This window comes from Lepidochelys kempii, chromosome 2, assembly GCF_965140265.1.
Source record: "Lepidochelys kempii isolate rLepKem1 chromosome 2, rLepKem1.hap2, whole genome shotgun sequence".
In the NCBI taxonomy this organism is placed as follows: domain Eukaryota; kingdom Metazoa; phylum Chordata; order Testudines; family Cheloniidae; genus Lepidochelys; species Lepidochelys kempii.
Window position 1 is genome coordinate 3,748,736 of NC_133257.1, and position 22,014 is coordinate 3,770,749.

Sequence of the window (22,014 nt, forward strand, 5' to 3'; positions counted from 1 at the left end):
GTGTATATAAAATCTCCCCACTATATTTTCCACTGTATGCATCCGATGAAGTGAGCTGTAGCTCATGAAAGCTTATGCTCAGATAAATGTGTTAGTCTCTTAGGTGCCACAAGCACTCCTTTTTTTTTTACAGATACAGACTAACACGGCTGCTACTCTGAAACCTGTCTACATGCTAGCAGTAAGGCTGCACCTCCTGACTGGTGGGAGGGGGGCATTCGCCGACTTGCTGATGGAGTTGCTGTCACTGAGAGAACCTACATTTTCTCTTCTATCTTATTGGAGCTTGTATCCAGTGTGATAATCCAGCAGGCAAAGGGTCAGAATTGATCAGCATCAAATCACTGTCCTGCTTGCTCTGTCCTGTTTACAGAAATAGCTGCTCACAAAACAAATCAAAGAGTCTGAGTTACCTCTCCAGCCTTTTTTGGCTTTGCTCAGTCACTCACCTGGATGGATACTGAATGAGTATTCCCACTGCTACCTGCAAACTAAAAGAGTGACCATGTGGTCTACTGGGCCAACCATGGGCCTGAGAGCCAGGCACCCCTGAGTTTAATACCAGCTGGAACAATGATATAGAACTTGGGCAAATCACTTCCCCTGTTAGTTTCCTCATCTGAAAAATGGGCATGCAACTTACTCAGCTCACGGAGGAAGGCTCTGAGGAATGGTTGTTATTAGGCTGGCCAAGCTCACCCACTACCTTCACATACAGCACTTTGCAGGTGCATATAAGAGAACACAGGAAGGGGCTCTACCAGGGCTATACAAGAATATTAAGGTCATTCAATGGTATAGGGTTACAATATAAAAAGTCATTGCCATTTGCGTTGGGAAGTCTGATCTCTTACTTTTAGGAAGTTTGTTTTTCATCCCATGGTCCAAATGGAGATTTATTTTGACAGGCCAGATAGTCAGTGTAAAAGAATTCCTCTTGCAAGATCAGTGCAGAAGAAACTAAGTTACAGGGCTAGCAGAGTAGACAGTTGAAAGGAGATATTTATAGCTGGCTATGCAGGCTGAAAGTTACCAACTCAGCCTCTGCAGGCTTCTCAGCCAGCTCTCACCACCACATCAGCCCTGCCAACAGCCATCAAATCACACAAGCAAGAACCTCTTCAATGGGCAGATTTTGACTATTAATCATGTCAGAATGGATGAGTCACTAACCAGGGACCATGCTGGTCTAAGGGTAGCTTCATGCAGGGAGCTCCAGCTCATCTTAAACTGAGGCCAAATTACAGCAGAGCACCTGAGGCTGCCCGTCACAGTGACCAGTACTGTCTCGGTTTCCTTGTGCTTCTCCTGTTGCCTCTTGTCTTATACTTAGATTGTAGTCTGCAGTGTATAGCTGTGTCGGCCCCAGGACATAAAAGAGATAAGGTGGGTGAAGGACTATCTTTTACTGCACCTATTTCTGTTGGTGAAAGAGATGTGCTTTCAAGCTCACACAGAGCTCTTCTTCAGACTTTTCCCAGACCTGAAGAGCAGGTCTGTGTGTGCTTTAAAGTGCGTCCTTTCACCAACAGAAGTTGGCCCAATAAAAGATATTACCTCACCCCCCTTGTCTCACTCACATTGTAAGGCATTTGGAGCAGGCATTGTCTGTCTGTTCTGTGTTTGTACAGTGCCTAGCACAATGGCGTCCTGGTTCATGACTGAAGCTCCCAGGGGATACCACAATACAAATCATAAATAAGAATAAATAGTAACAATCCATGCTTTTACCAAAGCACCATGTGGACCCCTTAAGATAGGGCACTGCTGTGATGAGCCCTGGCCCCAGTTCAAATCTTAAGTGTCTCAAATGTCCAAAGTGGGTGAAAGGCGAAGAGAATATCAATTCAGCCTCTATACATTTTACAGAACAAATGTTGCTGAAGAATCATAGACGACCCTTCCACACAGTCCTAGACACTCAAAATACCAAATATTTGGCAGGATATGCGTGTACTCTGTTACTCAGTGGTATTCCTCCAGCAGGGCAGGTAGCATTTTAAGGATCTGAAACTAACTGGGGAAAAATGTTCATCACAAACAGTGGGTCTAAATGCTAGTCGGAAATAAAAACTGAAGTGATTGCAATTGGTGCATTAACCTCTCCTTAATTTCTGGAGCCTACAGATGTCCCATTAGGAGCTCACACACTGTGAATGTTAATCAAGGCTCAGAGGAACACTGAACTGAACAATCCTTGAAGCTCATATCCAAGCCGGAAATCTGACACCCACTAACCAACAGCGCTAACATCCTTAAGAGATACATTAATGTAAGCATGATGATCTGGAGAACTGCTTCTCTGACAGTCAGACAGCACATCAGAGCTCGATCCCACTTTCCTGTGAACTGTAATGTTGTGACTGAAATCAGGCATGTTGCTTGTGCCATCTGGACAGCAAGTCCATGTGAGAGAGGCCTCAGGTTTGATATTAGATAAAACGGTTCCATTAGAGAAAACTGATGTCCAAGTATTATCTTCTGGATTACTTTGGACTCTGCCAGTCACAAGGAAGAGAAAATCCTACCATCCCCAATTTGGATAGACAGCTCTAGAGAACAGACTGGGACAGACCACTCTGGCCTTATCTACACTAAGAGGGGAAGTGCTGCAGTAAGCCATTGCTTAGAACGCCTTGAACTTTCATTATGCGTACAAACACCATCTGTCAACATGCAATGACTACGTAGAGCATTTCACAAGTCAGCCTGTAATGGAAGTATGTGGGTTATCTGAACGCATATAGTCTTCAACAGTTTCTGCCTAGAGCAACCAGGAAGCCATCAATGCTATAACTGTTGTGATTTAGCAATATTACCCAACTCCATCTCCTAATGCAGTGCATTGTGTTTGGAGAACAAAAAATGCACTGGTTCAACCACAGTTCTAAGGTGCACTGTGTGCAGAAGTGCTAGACACTCTTACGATGGGTTGTCTCTTCTTAAAGCTAGGATTGACGTTATGCATTGTTATCTTCCCTTCCCCCAGGTGAAGCCTCCAACTCCTCTGCCTGTAGAGATTGAGGAGGCATGGTGGCAGAAAATCTGTGCCTGAAACCAACTGAACTTTCTGATGAAACAGACAACCCAAATAAACAAACACCTACAGCCCCAAACAAAACCTCAGAAAGCCAACAAAAACTGGCCCCAAGGTGGACAAATGATGCGATGGCTGTTCTTACCAGATCCTGGCAAGCTGCAGGCTCACGGAGAAGGCAGCGGTGACTGACAGCGCTCCAGACTGCTGGAGCCTGCATGATTCCTGAAATGGGTCCCCATTTTCCTCTTGATGTGAGAGTCCCATTAGCCTTACAGGGCTTTGTGAGCAGCAAGCAGAGAATATGGAGGTGGGGTTTTCCCCCTCTGTTTTTTTAATATCTAGTTTTACCATTAATGAGAAATCAAAGCAAATATTGATAATTTGTTATACAAAATCCTTATGTAAGCAGTTGAGCATATTTCAAAAGACAAGATTACAGCACAGAAGAAACAGACCTGCAGCCTTCTGTCTGAAGTATAATTTTTATAACCTCCGAAATGCACACAGAATAATCACTCCCATAAATGAATATTTGCTACTGTCTTATCCAGCCCATGTTCAGCAGGAAAGATACCTAAAGAAATCAAACACACTGGCAAGGCAGCAGGGTCTAAAGGATTGAGAACAAGGAAACTCCTGCATTCCATTCCCAGCCCAGTCACCAAACTGCCTCCAGCCCAGGGCTCCAAATGCCCTGCTCTAACAATTGTTATCATGTTTATAATGCTAGTGCCAAGCGTCCAACCCAGATCAAGCCCACACAGTGGTAGGTACTATACAAACACAGTAGTGAACAGTTCCTGTCTCAAAGAGCTTCCACTATAAATAAACAGGAGACAACATTATCATCCTGACATTAGAGAGCCAAAGTTTACAAAGGAAGATCAAAAGGAATAAAGAGATAAGGCGTTCAATACCTCCTTCTACATGAAGTTCGCTTTCCCCTCACAGACACACTCACAAATAGCGTCCCCAATCCCACACACAATACGGCATTGTTTACATTTCAGTCAGTCATTCTCAGAAGACAAAGCCCCGTTACTGTAGATAAATGTCAGCTACCTGTAGTGGAGAAGTTGACCTTCTGTATTGTAATCCCGGTATATTTCATATTCTTTCTCAAACACTCCGGGAGGTGAAGAACTGCAACATAGGAATGGGGAAGAAGGAAATTACCAAGGACAGCAATTTGCATCAATATTTTAGCTTGTGGGTGACAGGGATGTACCCCCACCCACATTCACAGACACTGGCCTCCAATCCCCACAAGCCTGGGGACCACACTCAGAATTGTTATCTCTCAGGTGGCTCAGTTACCATCATTTAGCCATCCATGGACTGTAATAGATTTCTGCTTCCCTTGGATTGCTCTCAACTGACTTTCCTCAAAACCCCAAATAGGTCATATTTTCCCCTGAACACTAACTATACATTAAGAAAGGATCCAACAAAGCGTGCCCATAACAAAAGCATCTCACGATCTTGTCCCACAACCTTCGTCCCTCTCAAACCATCTCCTTTCCTAGGGCTTGTCACTCCATACCCATTTATTTGAAAGCCATTCTACATTAGCATAGTACTCCATACTATGTTCAGGGCAAGGACTATATAAAGTTTAGCATGCTGTCGGCACAGAAATAGATAAAATACATTTCAACTTATTGTAAACTCTGCAGGGCCAGAGGTTTTGTTTTTTTGTTAACTCATCTGCACACCTATGGAGAGCCTGCTCAATGTTTTGTTAGTCAGGCAGATTTTCAGAGGAGAACTATTATGTAGAAATGGCCCCTTGCTACTCGGTAAAGTCTGTCCTCCACCCTCATCTGTACATGCCGACTTCAGTGGACTGGACAACGTTACTACTTTTTTACTTGCATTAGCCCTGCAGTGCCAAGACAACGAAGAGGGAGCTGGACAGTCTACTCCCTGGGCAATGAGCAACAGAACTGTTTACCAAGTTCCAAACACCTGTGAACCCAGCTTGATTCTCAGAATCTGGAGGAAGTTTACAGGACTGGCAGTTAGAAAACACAAACACTCTACACTGAGTAGATTTGATCTGGAGTCATTGAGAGAACAAGCCTGGAACCTCATAATGCCATTTTTGAAGCGTTGCTTTCCAGACTAGCACATTTTAAAGCCTCTCTCTCACACACATAAATATTATACAAGGTCAAAGGTCAGTTGCCCCTTGACATTCTTGATACTCCCACTTCACGTTCCTCCAGATTGAACAGAAAGCAGAGATGCATTTCTCTTTACACCTTACTCCATTTAGGCACTAGATTTAGCTTACCCTAGCTTTCTTTGTCTAAAGGCAGCATTCACATTTTTATATAAATGTGCATATATGATTCAGCGCAAAAGAGCTACACCTCCAGCTTTGCTTAACGTGCATCTGTAATGGCACGGGGAAGTAGGGAGACTCTCTTCCCCTTAACAACACTCTGTAACGGGCTGCATAAATCATCAGGCTTATTTATTTATAGAACGCCTGGCAATTCACACACACTGAACAAAAGGTTGGACATTTATTTTGTTAGTTCCTTATACAACAAAGTGCAAAGCTAGAGAAACTACTTCTTTCTGATCAATTCTCTAAAAGATATGGTGTGAAAACACACACATAGACACAGAGTTCAGATTAGATGCTGGTTTCAGAAAGAAGAAAAAAAGCCATGTTCCTATTAGGATAGAACTCAAATTTTATTCAGGAAAGTGGCAATAAAATTAAGCTTCTGTCAAAGCTAATTTCAATGAGGCTTCTGAGCCTTAAAATTATGACTTGCAGAAGCACTGTGTTGCATCACTTAACCCCTTTTCTTTCTCTGTATGTAGCACATGCACATGTTCTCCCTGCCTCACTCTCTTGGTATCCGGCCTATTCTGCAGTCCTTGTGTTCTCGTCTTGAGTTCTGAATCCAAATCCAAAGACGACGGTAACTCCTCCACAAGGAGCTGCGATCTCCTTTCACACAATCTACTGAGGCTTGGCTCAGGCAACTTCAGAAGGCTGGGACGTAACTTAGAAAATGGTCCAGCTGTGGGCTCTATTCAGAGTCTATTGAAGTCAATTGGATGCTTCCTATTGGCTTCAGTGGACTGGAATAGGCTCTAGCTAAGCAAGGTCTTCAGGCAAGTTTTAGAAGCTTGGATTAGAAGCTGCAGGCTGAACAAGTGGACTGGGATGAAGTTCCTCTGTTACAGCAAACATCTGAAACGAAGGGCACTCAGCACCCCTCTGCTTCCCAGAGCAAACTGCCCGCGGCAAAGGGAATTTACCTATCTGAATCACAGATGCGGCTAGTGGAACAGGCACTGCCATGGCATGTCTTTAGCCAGTTTGTTACCCAGGAAGGAGTTGACCACAGTAAGTCCTGGTCTCCCTTCTGTCTAACTATTCCACAGAACTTCTGGGAGGCTTGGTGAGTCTGGGAGATTGTTTTTAATCAGCAAGTGGGAAGGTTCTTCCAGATGCTCAGGACAGAGGCTCCAGTACAGTAATGTTGCTTTTAAGACACCTTTTTTCCAGCGGAGTCTGCAAGACTCAAGTCCCAGTTTTCTGAGGTAGGTGGGAGCTCACAAGTGAATTAAGCTTGTATTTACGCACAAAAAATGAACAAATTACCCAGATGTAAAGAGTCCATGAAATTCAGATGGTGCAAGTCAGCACTGACTGCAACTAATTATTCGGCTATATTTTATTTTTTCTAGTTCATGTCACCCTCTCTATGTTTAGCTATACCCAGGGTTCTTTTGGGGCATTATACATTTGAAGAACTGACACGTAAGATATCTCCTTCAACAAGATTGCACAATGTACCCTTGTGCTTTAAATGCCTGTGAAATACACGCAAATGCAAGTGTTGCTGGGATTACTGTCCAAAGTACTGATTTTTAAGTTTTCAGTGTAAAGCTCGAAAGTTCACATAGGGCTACTCAGATGAAGCAGCATTTAATATGTTCTGCCCTAAAACATGCTCATATTCACTTGGCAGATGTTAGTGCCTTGCCGATCTTCAAAGAAAGTGTCATGAGATGCCAGCCCAAGAGCAATTAGAAGAGAATGACTCAAATATCAGGCTTGTAGATGAGTGAGCTCTCAACGACCCAAAGCCATATACGGTATGTGCTGCTGCATGGTCACAAGATCACATGGCAAGAGGCAAGCTTTGGAGTAGCTAACAATCCCTACTCCCATCCTAAGTATTGCAGCAAGATCCTGGAGGAGACTAAATGTCGGGAGAAATATGGGATGTTATTCCCTGGTCTTTGCTCCCTGTTTCTGGGCACACAATGGACAGTATGGCTCTTCATGCCGTTGCTGGTGAATCACAGTTTGATTGTAATCAGCTCCTCCTACTGAAGCACCAGGCTGGAAATGATATTGCTGGCAACTATCTTGTCCCTCACTTGCAAGTTACAAGTTTCAAGGTCATGAGAAATATGGTAATGTCATTTATGACAGATGGTCCACATGAACGACTTATTTTATAGCAGATCAAAATTCACCACTCCATAGCTGTTGCTAAGAACGCACTACTCATTATCTTAAGGTTGATTTTTGAAGGTTCTGACTCTGAAAAATAAAATCCCTTGAGAGGACAGAATATTGAGTAATTGACAAGACTGAGGGAAGGGGGAAAAGCCACTGTATCGGACAGGAGCCTGGAAAAATAAGCCATCACTCAAGTTAGAAGATCTGTTTTATAGCATCAGCAGGAATCTTAGCAAACTTTCAAAGGAAACTAGCTCTGTCCCTGTTGACAGGCCTACATGAGTCAGATCATCTACAAGTTGTCGTGTTTTTCTTAAAAACATCAGAAAGGCCATACTGGGTCAGACCAAAGGTCCATCTAGCCCAATATCCTGTCTTCCCACAGTGGCCAATGCCAGGTGCCCCAGAGGGAATGAACAGAACAGATAATCATCAAGTGACCCATCCCCTGTCGCCCATTCCCAGCTTCTGAAAAACAGAGGCTAGGGACACCATTACTGCCATCCTGGCTAATAGCCATTGATGGACCTATCCTCCATGAACTTATCTAGTTCTTTTTTGAACCTTGTTATAGTCTTGGCCTTCACAACATCCTCTGGCAAAGCGTTCCACAGATTGACTGTGCGTTGTGTGAAAAAATACTTCTAGATGCACAAACAAGTACCGTATGATTGACAGATCAATGGAATTGCATGTGGACATAAGTGACCACGGGTCTGGTAGAGCAGGAAGATTTAAAGGAGGATGAATAACAATAAGCATAATAAAAGGAATGCAATAAAGGAAGGAGCAAAAAAATTTATGCCAACATAAAAGAATTTTAACAACTAAATAGCTACTATTCCTATGTGGACAGCTTCTTTCCAAGGCTTGCTACTTCTGTAACATACAAGGGCTGTTTAGTTGAGTACGAGACAAAAAGATAGGTCAATCCAATGTTGGTCCTTCCTGTCCTGTCCACTTCACATCAGGATACACACATGGAATTTCCAAACTTCACTACAACACTGGACACTGTTCCTTTGACACATGAGATTAGTAATGGGGGGATTCATTACCTAGCCCTGAGATTTCAGGTTGAGAGTTCCAATATTCTGGAAGATGCATCCTTGAGGTCAAAGACATGAGAGCCCAGCAAGGGAAGGAAGACAAGGAGGCAGTAGGTAGTTAGAGTACCCCATTAAACTCCCTGGCTTAAGCTCTAATGGTGTAACCAAGGGCTCCCCACGATTCTTAGCATAAAGGGAGAAGCAAATGTCTTGGGGAAACCCCCAAATCTCCAACTTCTCTCTTCTCCCCAGCCTCACAGTAAATTGCCAAGTCAGTTCTCTTTTTTAATCTAGATTTCCAAATATTTTAAGGTGGGGGTCATCAAATCCAGAGCAGCCTGCTGCTGCCCAGATTCCCCTGAATGCATTGCTTCACCTCTGATTGACAGACTCCAAGAATGCTTCACCAATTGATGTCACTGTATATCTAATGTTTAGAGCAACTTACTCAGGAGAATTAAATTCTGAGCGAGCATCCTTCACAGCATGCTGCAGAGTCTTAAATGCACCAGACTGAGTTAAAAACTCCAGTTTCCAACTGTCATAACACCGTGCAGCCCCAAGGGGCCAGGAAACACCTCAGCATGAACGCCCAAGGGGGAAGGAGATTGTCACTTTTTTGCCTCTTTGCTGAGGCCATTTGGTCACATTCTGAAAATTTGGCAAAACCAAACAAAAGAGTGTTCCTGCCTTTGTGACTCCTTAGCATGATGAGCTAATGTAGATCTCATCTGTGACACCATCAGTCTGTGACATCCCTTCAGCAAAGGCCTTGCACTGCTTCCTTCTACCCAGCACTGTAGATGCTGATGCTGTGGAAGCTGATGCTTGGCAAGATGGAGTGCACATGAACTTCGCTCCATTGCCTCCGTTTAGTTAATACACAGGCTGGCTACTGGCCCACAGTCATAAGACTGAGACAGGCATTATGGAATGCTGCCATCACCCAAACCGCTTGGGTTGGTTGATTTGCCTTTGGTCCACTATGATCCATGGGGCGGGGGTCAACTTGTTCAAGAATTAGTACAAACACTACAGAGAAAATTACACAAGTCCTGCAAGTTGGAAATAGGTTCAGGACAAAGGCTTCCACTGCTGCATTTTCTGTGGTAGTTAAATGGCAGTGCATGGCACGTGCAGCTGTCTTTGTACCATATAAGCCTTCTAAGCAGCAAAGATGCTTTCTAGCCCCCCATGCGGATGAGCCATCAGATACTGATTTATTCTAACTCCAACATTTCTAAGACAACCTTGAAATTCTACTTGCTTATGACAAATTTATCTATCTTTGATAGTCGTGTACAATGTCTTATCATGGCACATGAGGAAGAAGTCTGTGCCTGGGCTAGTAAGTCTTTGTGACAGATATGGCAATTTCCTGCTATATCCTTGACAAAAGGTACTGAATTAAGTTTAAGTCTCTTTGGGGTCTACTGAATTAAATGAATTATGTATGTATTATTGTGGGCTGGGACATGGGCAATGGGTGAAACCCCGCTTCAAGGAGGCTAACCCACCACCCCCCCCTTCTGCCTGAGACACCCCCTCCTCCCCCATGACCAGAGGAGTCCCGCCAGCCCGCCCCAGTTGCACCAGCTAGCCCAACTCCCAGACCAGGCTGTGCTGTATTGGCCGGCCTGACCCCCTGCCTTGGTTTTAGTGTAGCATTAACAGATGGCTCGAGTGCATTGGTCCAGGTGCCTTCAGCAATCTGAGCCATGTTCTAATAGACCAGTCTGGAGAGCTTTTAAATAAATATTTTTTTCATTTAAAAATTATTAAAATAACTTATTTGTAGCACATTATGCAAATTCCAGCACGGACAATGCTTCATACAGGGGGAGAGAAATGACGTGAGCTTGGATACTACAGCAGTCCATGCCAGATAAATGCCCAAGATAGAAGTGTGGAAGGAAGGTTATTGAAACTCTTCTTGTATGATGTGGAATATATTACTGAAGTTCTTTGGCCTCCCTTTCTTTTCTTAATTTCCTGAGCCTTAGTGCTTCTGCTTTATTAAAGGCAATGTGGCCTAGTGGGCTGACTATAGAACTGGGATCCAGGAAAGTGAGTTCTCCAGGGCTGTTCCTATTGGTGAAGCAGGGATGAAGCCTGCATCCCAGAGCTGCCGCTGGGTTAACATTTGCCCTCTGCTTTGAAGATGTAAAATGCTATGTGTGTGTCTGTTCCTGACTCCTCTCCTACTTCCCATCTCCCACTTTTGGTGACTGCCTTTTCAGCAGTGCTTTGTGACCTGCTAGATTCTTTTATCTCATGCAGTACAAGTGAAATGCAAAGGGAGAGTTGAAAGTGTCCAGTGGGTCACAAAGTGCTCCAGAAATGACAGTCAGAAGATGGATACAAAGGCCATTTAAAACTCCCTTTAGCTCCTCTGTTCCTCTCATTACTCAGAGCAGGTCAGGTGCTTTCAGACAACCCTTCTTCCAATAGCTGAATCAGTCACTGCTGAATAACTTCTTTTAAACTGTATATCAAATCATTGACACAAACCCACAGTTCTGTCCTCTTGCAGCAGATTCATGAGACCATAACCACAATTTCTGACTAATTCTCAGACCCACTTTGACCCTAAGAGCAGCCCAATGCCAGAGGGCAGGGGGCTCCCTGGTAGGTAGCTGACAGCCTCAGCTGACCTGACCAACTCAGTATCCCAACTCACTGTTGGCATAATCTGTATCTAAAAGGGGTCATGTAAGGTGTCATATGCAAACTGGCAACAAGCTGATCATTAGTGTTATGGAGTGGTGTATGCATCGGTGATGTATGAAAAATTATAACTATGTGCTGGAAATAAGTTCTTAAATAGTGTTTGGCAGGCAGGGCTTAAGTCACCCCGTCCTAGACAAAGGAATGTGGTGCCTGCTTGAATGTGTCTCCCTTGTAAGTTGAGCAAGAAGAAACAATGGAAGCACTTACTTTGAAAGCAGACAAAGCCATCAGGCAAACCAGTGTGGAGGACGGCCACTTAACAATCTTGACAGGGGATGGAAACTGCAGCTCTAGGAAACCTTCCTGTTTCCTGAAGCAAGGTCATTTAACTTTGGAAGCTCTAAGTGAGGACGGAGCCATTTTGGTTTCCATTACTGGGCAGATACAAGAGGCCAGAACTCTTGTACATCCGAGAAAAGTGGAACCTTTCAAACATGGGGATGAAAGTCTCTGGAAATCTGAATATAGGCAAGACCAAGACCCTAGTTTGTTAGGTTTGAGTCCTAGAAACGTGTTTTTACTTTTGTTTGTAACAATTCTATCTCAATTCCTTCTACTTGGTATCACTTACATTAATGTTCTTTGCTAACAAACAATCTTGTTTTATTGTACAACCATCTCAATGCAGTAGTTCAAACTGAAGGGTAACCTCTTCAGCCAAACTAACGGGCTGATACTGTGTACTGTCTCTTTAAAGGAGCAGAAGCCTGAATAAGGTTTGTGAGTGCTACAGTGAGAGAGGCCGAGTACTGCAGAGGAGACAGTGTTGGGGAGACTCCTGGCTGGAAGGGCTACTGGTGTCAACCTACAAGAAATAACCTGACTGGTGAAAGCCAGGGTGAGGTCACTGTGTTGTAAGCAAGAGGCTGGTTTCAGGGCTCTGAGCCGAAGCAAAATACCACAGAAGAACACAAAGTTACAGGGCGGGTAGTGACACAGCCCTGTGCTGGTCTGGGTGAACCCCCAAAGCATGTCATCCTCATTCATCTGGAGTCTCTCAGAGAGACGCTAATTGGAACCAGACCCCTCATGCTGAAGCAGTGGTAGCTGATTTAATCTGGGAGCATCCAAGGCAGGATAGCAATTGCTTTTCTAAAGTGTAATTACAGCAGAGTTCTCTGAATACAATAATTTTTCAAGTCTTGTGTTTTTCCCTTGCCTCTCTCTTCCAGGGCAGAAAGCAGACTGCCTGCTACATGTAACTCGCAGGTGGGTTATTGTCTGAAGGAGCTGTCTCTCCTGCAAAACTGGTTCTCTTCTAGCTCATTAGCAAGCTCACAAATAACCCTCTATCTTCTGGTATGAAGCACAGTATTGACTTAAATGTGGACGAGGGGCTTTCTGTAGTGGTGGTCATAATGCCCTTTGGAGCAGATGATTTTTGTGTCTGAGTGCATATTGCTCCTGTCTCACTGGAAGCTTCACTCTGTCCGCTCTCTGTTCGTTATGTTACTGTACTGATTTCCAAATCTTATCTGGAAGGTGCCTTGCTTCAAACTTAGGCCAAGGTAGTAAAGGGGAACTCCAGTATGCTAGAAATTTGAGAATTCACTACAGTTGTTGTCATAAATATAAAGGGAAGGATAATCACCTTTAAAATTCCTCCTGGCCAGAGGAAAAATCCTTTCACCTGTAAAGGGTTAAGAAGCTAAAGGTAACCTCGCTGGCACCTGACCAAAATGACCAATGAGGAGACAAGATACTTTCAAAAGCTGGGAGGAGGGAGAAAAACAAAGGGCCTGTGTCTGTCTGTGTGATGCTTTTGCCGGGGATAGAACAGGAATAGAGTCTTAGAATTTAGTAAGTAATCTAGCTAGATATGTGTTAGATTACGATTTCTTTAAATGGCTGAGAAAATAGCTGTGCTGAATAGAATGAATATTCCTGTCTGTGTGTCTTTTTTGTAACTTAAGGTTTTGCCTAGAGGGATTCTCTATGTTTTGAATCTAATTACCCTGTAAGGTACTTACCATCCTGATTTTACAGAGGTGATTCTTTTTTTTTTCTTCTATTAAAAATCTTCTTGTAAGGAAACTGAATGCTTTTTCATTGTTCTAAGATCCAAGGGTTTGGGTCTGTGGTCACCTATGCAAATTGGTGAGGATTTTTACCAAACCTTCCCCAGGAAGTGGGGTGCAAGGGTTGGGAGGATTTTGGGGGGAAAGATGTTTCCAAACAACGTTTTCTCAGGAACCCAGATAAAGTTTGGTGGTGGCAGTGGAAGTCCAAGGGCAAAGGGTAAAATAGTTTGTACCTTGGGGAAGTTTTAACCTAAGCTGGTAAAAGTAAGCTTAGGAGGTTTTCATGCAGGTCCCCACATCGAGTTCAGAGTGGGGAAGGAACCTTGACAGTTGTATTGTTGGGTTGTTTTTTTTTAAAGTCAATAAAAGGTAAAACACACCAATTCCTTGGAGAGTGCCATTTCCTGGGGGAAAAGGAAGGAAGGGAGGTTCTGCCATTATCTGAACTTATAAATCTCCCCACTGTATTTTCCACTGAATGCATCCGATGAAGTGAGCTGTAGCTCACAAAAGCTTATGCTCAAATAAATTGGTTAGTCTCTAAGGTGCCACAAGTCCTCCTTTTCTTTTTGCGAATGGAGACTAACATGGCTGTTACTCTGAAACCTGACATTTGCCTGATAATTCTTAAATATCTCATTGGGGCCAAAATAACTTTTCTCTTTATTCCCCCTTTTTTCTTTTCATGTTATGCTAACACTTTGGGGGACTGTCTGTTTCCAAACCACTAGAAACAACAAAAATTACTCCAAGGAGAGCTGTGACCCCAAAAAGGAAGAAGTGCCAGAGACTCTAATGAAGTGCACTAGGTTACTGCAGAGATGGGCAGCCATGTAAGGGTATGTCTACACTACAGGTATGCTGTACACGGTCTCCACTACAACTGTGCTGCTGTAGTTTAAGACACTTACTACAACGATGGAAGGAGGAATTCTTCCGTCAACCTAGCGGTCTCTAAACTGAGGCTTAGGGTGGCTTAACTAGTTCTGTCAGGGGTATGAATTTTTCACATACCTGAGTGGCATAGCTAGGTTGACCTAAGTTTTAGGTGTAGACCGAGCCTAAAACCCTTGGAAAGATGGATCTATTTCCTTCTGTCCCCTTGTTCTCTCTGATCTTCTATTTCAATGTTCTTTTTGCTTTAGTAGTCTTCCTTTTAGGAAAAAAAAGCCCCCCAAAACCACCACTTTCTTGTTACTCTGGATAAACAAGGATGGGGGGGAAACATACTCAACAGATCCTTTTGGGTTACTGGGGAACAGTCAGATGTGAAATCGCGCTACAATGAACAGAGCTATTTGATCATCTGACAGGTCGTTTTACTCACCACCTGTCAGAGGGGAATAAAATCTAACAACTGTTTATATATTTAAAATGAAAGGATTAAAAAACCCAATTGATTGTGAGCACATGTTGGAATCTGGCGTGGATGTTGTATTTTTTGTGTTTTTTAGCAAATCTCAATGAGAAGATTCATACAACTGAAACTGGCTCAGCAATGAGCAATGGAAGGTGAGACCTCTACTTTTTAGAGGGAGAGAACAGCCCTGGTTGAGTGAGTAGTTAGAGGGCTCTCTAACCTTGGTGACAGCTGTCCTTGGAAGGTGGTATAGATCCAAGGTTAAGTTTAAGAGAAGGAACTGAGGAATGTGTATCTGTTTGTGTTGCTGTAAATGTGGGTTTTAAGGAGGGTTTATTGACTCGCCAAATATTAGCTGCTTATAGTCAGTAGCCACTGTAACTGGTCAAGTTATCTGCCTTTCTGTTGATCCCTAATTGAGAGAAATAATGAGCTCACTAGTGCCTCTGCTTAACCCTGTTAATATAAATTCAGGTAATAAAGCAATTCAGTACAGGGCTTATATTCACTCCTCTAGGCTGATGCATGGAGAATTAGTTTCCTTGCTGGACCAGGGCAGGGACTGGGCTTCCAACAAAGTACATCAGTGAGGATTAAGAAAATGATATATGCAAGCACTGAGTTAGTCTTGGGAGAGGTACAGTGTCATCATGAGTTACTGCTGATATGATACCTCAGCCAAGGCACAATGCTACGTAAGGACCTAGAGACTGAATTTCAATCTGGAGAGAATGTCTAAGCATGTTGAAATACTGCCTGAACCAAGAGCACAGAGAAAATGGCACTGAAAGAGTTGCCAGAGAGCAGCCATAGTCCTTGAGAAGCTTAACTGCTGGTGCCACCTCAACAAAGCCCGTTGCCAACTGTGCCCACAGATCTATTCAGGAGACACCACCCTAGGGCCTAATCACATCAGCCACATGGTCAGAGGCTCGTTCACCTACACATCCACCAATGTGATATGTGCCAGCAATGCCCCTCTGCCATGTACATTGGTCAAACTGGACAGTCTCTACGTAAAAGAAGAAATGGACACAAATCAGACATCAAGAATTATAACATTCAAAAACTAGTCGGAGAACACTTCAATCTCTATGGTCACTCGATTACAGACCCAAAAGTGGCAATTCTTCAACAAAAAATTTCAAAACCAGACTCCAGCGAGAGACTGCTGAATTGGAATTAATTTGCAAACTGGATACAATTAACTTAGGCTTGAATAGAGACTGGGAGCGGATGGGTCATTACACAAAGTAAAACTATTTCCCCTTGTTTATCCACCCCCCCCCCACAACACACTGTTCCTCAGACGTTCTTGTCAACTCCTGGAAATGGCCCACCTTGATTATCACTAAAAAAAGTCCCGTCCCTTGTCCCCATCCCCCACACTCTCCTGCTGGTAATAGCTCACCTTAAGTGATCACTCTGATTACAGTGTGTATGGTAACACCCATTGTTTCATGTTCTCTGTGTATATAAATCTCCCCACTGTATTTTCAACCGAATGCATCCGATGAAGTGAGCTGTCGCTCATGAAAGCTTATGCTCAGAAAAATTTGTTAGTCTCTAAGGTGCCCCAAGTACTCCTGTTCTTTTTGCGGATACGGACTAACACGGCTGCTACTCTGTAATGCTGCCTGATGTTGTGAGATACAGCTCAGCCACGTGTCATGTACATCCCAGCCCAACTGCAGCTCTAGAAGCATGATTAAAAGCTCGGCTCCGTCCATCATTGAAATAAAATTGAATGTCGCACATCACAGCTACGGCAAAAGCCTTTCCTCCTGTCCTGCGATGTCCTTCATCTCCAGCACTGATTGAGGAAAGTGGGGCCCTGCTGGCTGCTGCCCCTGATTTCAGAGCATACCGTTTGTCCTGTCACCCATTAGTGAAACATGACTGTGTTTTACTCCTCCTGCAGGTGCTGATGAATACTGTGCTTACATTCCCCGCACGTCCCACAAGTTAATTGCTTCATTGTGTCTCACAAAAGACCCATTTTGCAATTCTTTTTACATAATGCAGATACTTGACTTCAGAGCATTTACCTACTTGGAAGACTTTATTTTAACTGATTTCTTCAGGAGGTGAGAGTGGGGGAGGGGGGTAGATGTGATTGCCTGAGGCATTTTTTAACCATCAACTGTGCCTTGCCTCACCTTTTCTTTCTAGGGTACGTGCTGTGTAGGAAGAATACTTTACTTTAAAATGGTGCTTTAAAGCAGTTTTCTAGTCCACATCGGGGTAATGGGGGGCGGGGAGGGTTTCATTCATTTCCATTCTCTTACTACCTTCCAGCCCTACCCCTTATGTATTGGAGTCCAAGTTGTGACAGGATGAGCAACACTATGAGTGATGAACTGTTTGAAAATTCCACACAGATCTCGGCGGGGTTTAGAGAGGGAAAATATATTTCCCATATGAGATTAATAAAAAATTAAGTTTTAAAAAAACCCTTTAAATGCTCAAGGAAATATCTGTTAGTATTATTTGTCAGGTCAAAATAAAGTTTATTTAGTTTTGCAAACTCAGCCTTAGAATAGGTTTCAGAGTAACAGCCGTGTTAGTCTGTATACGCAAAAAGAAAAGGAGGACTTGTGGCACCTTAGAGACTAACCAATTTATTTGAGCATAAGCTTTCGTGAGCTACAGCTCACTTCATCGGATGCATACGGTGGAAACTGCAGAAGACATTATATACACAGAGACCATGAAACAATACCTCCTCCCACCCCATTCTCCTGCTGGTAATAGCTTATCTAAAGTGATCACTCTCCTTACAATGTGTACGATAATCAAGTTGGGCCATTTCCAGCACAAATCCAGGTTTTCTCACCCTCCCCCCCCACCCCCACCCCCCAAAACACACACACACAAACTCACTCTCCCGCTGGTAATAGCTCATCCAAACTGACCACTCTCCTTACAATGTGTATGATAATCAAGGTGGGCCATTTCCAGCATAAATTCAAGTTTAACCAGAATGTCGGGGGTGCGGGCAGGAAAAAACAAGGGGAAGTAGGCTACCTTGCATAATGACTTAGCCACTCCCAGTCTCTATTTAAGCCTAAATTAATAGTATCCAATTTGCAAATGAATTCCAATTCAGCAGTTTCTCGCTGGAGTCTGGATTTGAAGTTTTTTGTTGTAAGATAGACCTTCATGTCTGTAATTGCGTGACCAGAGAGATTGAAGTGTTCTCCGGCTGGTTTATGAATGTTATAATTCTTGACATCTGATTTGTGTCCATTTATTCTTTTATGTAAAAACTGTCCAGTTTGACCAATGTACATGGCAGAGGGGCATTGCTGGCACATGATGGCATATATCACATTGGTAGATGTGCAGGTGGGCGAGCCTCTGATAGTGTGGCTGATGTTAGTAGGCCCTTTGATGGTGTCCCCTGAATAGATATGTGGGCACAGTTGGCAACGGGCTTTGTTGCAAGGATAGGTTCCTGGCTTAGTGGTTCTGTTGTGTGGTATGTGGTTGTTGGCGAGTATTTGCTTCAGGTTGGGGGGCTGTCTGTAGGCAAGGACTGGCCTGTCTCCCAAGATTTGTGAGAGTGTTGGGTCATCCTTCAGGATAGGTTGTAGACCCTTAATAATGCGTTGGAAGGGTTTTAGTTGGGGGCTGAAGGTGACGGCTAGTGGCGTTCTGTTATTTTCTTTGTTAGGCCTGTCCTGTAGTAAGTGACTTCTGGGAACTCTTCTGGCTCTGTCAATCTGTTTCTTCAGTTCAGCAGGTGGGTATTGTAGTTGTCAGAATGCTTGATAGAGATCTTGTCGGTGTTTGTCTCTGTCTGAGGGGTTGGAGCAAATGCGGTTGTATCGCAGAGCTTGGCTGTAGACGATGGATCGTGTGGTGTGGTCAGGGTGAAAGCTGGAGGCATGTAGGTACGAATAGCGGTCAGTAGGTTTCCGGTATAGGGTGGTGTTTATATGACCATTGTTTATTAGCACTGTAGTGTCCAGAAAGTGGATCTCTTGTGTGGACTGGACCAGGCTGAGGTTGATGGTGGGATGGAAATTGTTGAAATCATGGTGGAATTCCTCAAGGGCGGCTTTTCCATGGGTCCAGATGATGAAGATGTCATCAATATAGCGCAAGTAGAGTAGGGGCGTTAGGGGACGAGAGCTGAGGAAGCGTTGTTCTAAATCAGCCATAAAAATGTTGGCATACTGTGGGGCCATGCGGGTACCCATAGCAGTGCCGCTGATCTGAATGTATACATTGTCCCCAAATGTAAAATAGTTATGGGTAAGGACAAAGTCACACAGTTCAGCCACCAGGTTAGCCGGGACATTATCGGGGATACTGTTCTTGACGGCTTGTAGTCCATCTTTGTGTGGAATGTTGGTGTAGAGGGCTTCTACATCCACAGTGGCCAGGATGGTGTTTTCAGGAAGATCACCGATGGATTGTAGTTTCCTCAGGAAGACAGTGGTGTCTCGAAGGTAGCTGGGAGTGCTGGTAGCGTAGGGCCTGAGGAGGGAGTCTACATAGCCAGACAATCCTGCTGTCAGGGTGCCAATGCCTGAGATGATGGGGCGCCCAGGATTTCCAGGTTTATGGATCTTGGGTAGTAGATAGAATAGAAAACCATCTGTAGCCCTTTTATAGGGACAGTGGGAGGCAGTGCTGTCCAGTGGCTAGAACAGGGGATTAGGCATTGGGACTACTGATTCTATTTCTGACTTTGCCACTGATGTGCTGCGTGACTTTTGAGCAAGTCACTTCCTTTCTTGGTGTCCTAGTTCCCAGCCCCATTCTTTAAAATAAGTGAATAGGCCAGGTTTACACTAAAAAGTTAGATCAACCCAGCGATGTTGTTCAGAGGTGTGACAGATCTACATCCCTGAGTGCTGCAGTTAAGATGATCTAACACACGCCCTCTCCCCACACTGCCTCCCCGTCCCCCATGTTGCCAGCACTAGGTTGATGCCTCTCAGAGAGGTGACTAACTACAGCAATGGGAGAACCCCAGGTGCTACGGCGGTCACTGTGAAACTTAAGCCTTGTTTATACTAGAAAAGTTGCATTGGTTTAAATAAATTAGACTTTGCACTTATTTAGATACATCAATTTTATCTCCCAACATAGACGTGCTATGTACAAGACACTTGCATAAATTGGTTTTGTTTAATTCAGTAAGTTGTGGATGCATGCCAAACTGATTTAAGCAAGGGTTAAATCAGTTGTGTGTCTACATTAGGAGTTTACATTGGTTTAACTAGATCAGTTTTAAGTTTAGTCAAACCAATGCAACTTCTTTAGTATAGTCTAATGGTTTAGCTAACATTTGCAAGAACCTCTAATGAAAGGAAGTTAAAAATATTTCTAGGTTTCAGAGTAGCAGCCGTGTTAGTCTGTATTCACAAAAAGAATATGCATCCGATGAAGTGAGCAGTAGCTCATGAAAGCTTATGCTCAAATAAATTGGTTAGTCTCAAAAATATTTCTGGGTTTGTTGCTGGTCCGTAACTGTTGCTGCCTGGAATGAAACTTCATTTGCTACATCAGCAATGCAGGAGTTTCAGTCAACCAGGTGGCCTCCCTAAACCAATTTCTTTCAAGCACTTTCCCTGTGTTATTAGGACAGCTCTGCTGTATGTGATGGGACAGTTAGTTGGCGTATGAGACATCCATGTTCTCCCTAATTACCAACACCAGGTTGATGGAAAGTGGAGCTGGTTTGTGATCTCTTGTGCAATTTGGGCACCCCTGAGGCCTCAGACTGTCATGCTTCCCAGTTAAATCATGGCTTGAGCCAGCAGAAGACTCAGACATAATGCAAATGCAAGACTACTGTTTCAGAGGGAATTTGCCCCTCAGGCATGGTGGGAAGCGCTGTGACCATGTGATTGCTCATTAGACTGTAGCTTCCCTTAAAGCCCCCTGTCCACTCTTCATGCCATCTTGCCTTTCCTGCCCCACTCGATTTAAAATGCAGCTATTGAAATCCTCCTCCCCCTCCCATGCTCCAACTGCACCCCAATCGCTGATGTCCTGCTGCTTCTCCTTCTGCTTCCAATGTTCTTCCCACTCCTTGCAATGTACTGTTCCTGTTGTGTGGTACCAGTGTTGCATTTGCAATGGCATGTGCTGTATGTATGGTAAGATATAAACAATCCAATGTCATCCTGGCAGTGCTGAGTGGTAAAAGTTAGGTTTTTAATGGCATCTGCTGTAATTCCTAAATGTTATAAAACCCAGCTGGGCATTTAGCTCAATGGCCACCATAAAAATACACTTGGAAATTGGTTTGGAACCTCCCATTATGAGACTAATCATTTGGGGGCCCAGGAGCCCATTAGTTACTTGGAGAGAGGATTAGTGTGAATTCTCAGCAGATAAACATAAGCAGCGAGCAGCCCTTGGTGCAGGCAGGGCATATTACGGAGAGTGGTATGATGTATGAACCTAGAAGCCTTAGGTTCCCATTCTCTCTTTGAGGCACATGCACGACTCATTAACAATACAAGTATTTATCTCACCCACACAGCCTGGTGCATAGAATGTTCAGGGAAGGTAGCTTGCTATTTTTGGAGGCACTTGGATTTTTTCTTGCTGTGCTTTTAATAACTCACTTTGTGGGGAAGGTTAGGGTTTGAATTTGTAATTACCAAGCTGATGCATGCCCTAAAGTACTTTACATTGATGATGTTGCAGGCTTCCTTGGTGATCAGGCAACGAAGTTCCTAACTACACAGACCTGCCAGAAGGCTGCATAGTCCAGAATTCAATGTGAAAAAAGTCAATTGACCCACTGCACATGGGCTTTAAAAATAATGTGAATTTACATGGGAAATCTAACCCTGCATTTGCCAGAGCTGTCATTCATGCCATTCATGATGCCATTCATGTCATTCATATGACCAGGGAAGAGTATAAAAATATTGCTCGGGCATGTAGGAATGTTATCAGGAGGGCCAAATCGCACCTGGAGCTGCAGCTAGCCAGAGATGTCAAGAGTAACAAGAAGGGTTTCTTCAGGTATGTTGGCAACAAGAAGAAAGCCAAGGAATGTGTGGGCCCCTTACTGAATGAGGGAGGCAACCTAGTGACAGAGGATGTGGAAAAAGCTAATGTACTCAATGCTTTTTTTGCCTCTGTTTTCACTAATAAGGTCAGCTCCCAGACTGCTGCGCTGGGCATCACAAAATGGGGAAGAGATGGCCAGCCCTCTGTGGAGATAGAGGTGGTTAGGGACTATTTAGAAAAGCTGGACATGCACAAGTCCATGGGGCCGGACGAGTTGCATCCGAGAGTGCTGAAGGAATTGGCGGCTGTGATTGCAGAGCCATTGGCCATTA

At 43.9% G+C, this 22,014-nt stretch overlaps 1 protein-coding gene across 3 annotated transcripts in view; it reads right to left on the reverse strand.

The window, feature by feature from the left end:
* Positions 1 to 22,014, reverse strand: part of ARHGAP39 (Rho GTPase activating protein 39) — a 423,047-nt gene that overhangs the window by 236,120 nt on the left and 164,913 nt on the right. For 2 of the 3 annotated variants that reach the window (XM_073329928.1, XM_073329926.1), the window contains exon 3: positions 4,103 to 4,183. The exons of the other annotated variant lie outside the window; for it this stretch is intronic. In XM_073329928.1, coding sequence (XP_073186029.1) covers positions 4,103 to 4,183 — 81 coding nt within the window. The remainder of the gene's footprint in view (positions 1 to 4,102; positions 4,184 to 22,014) is intronic. 3 annotated transcript variants of the gene reach the window in all.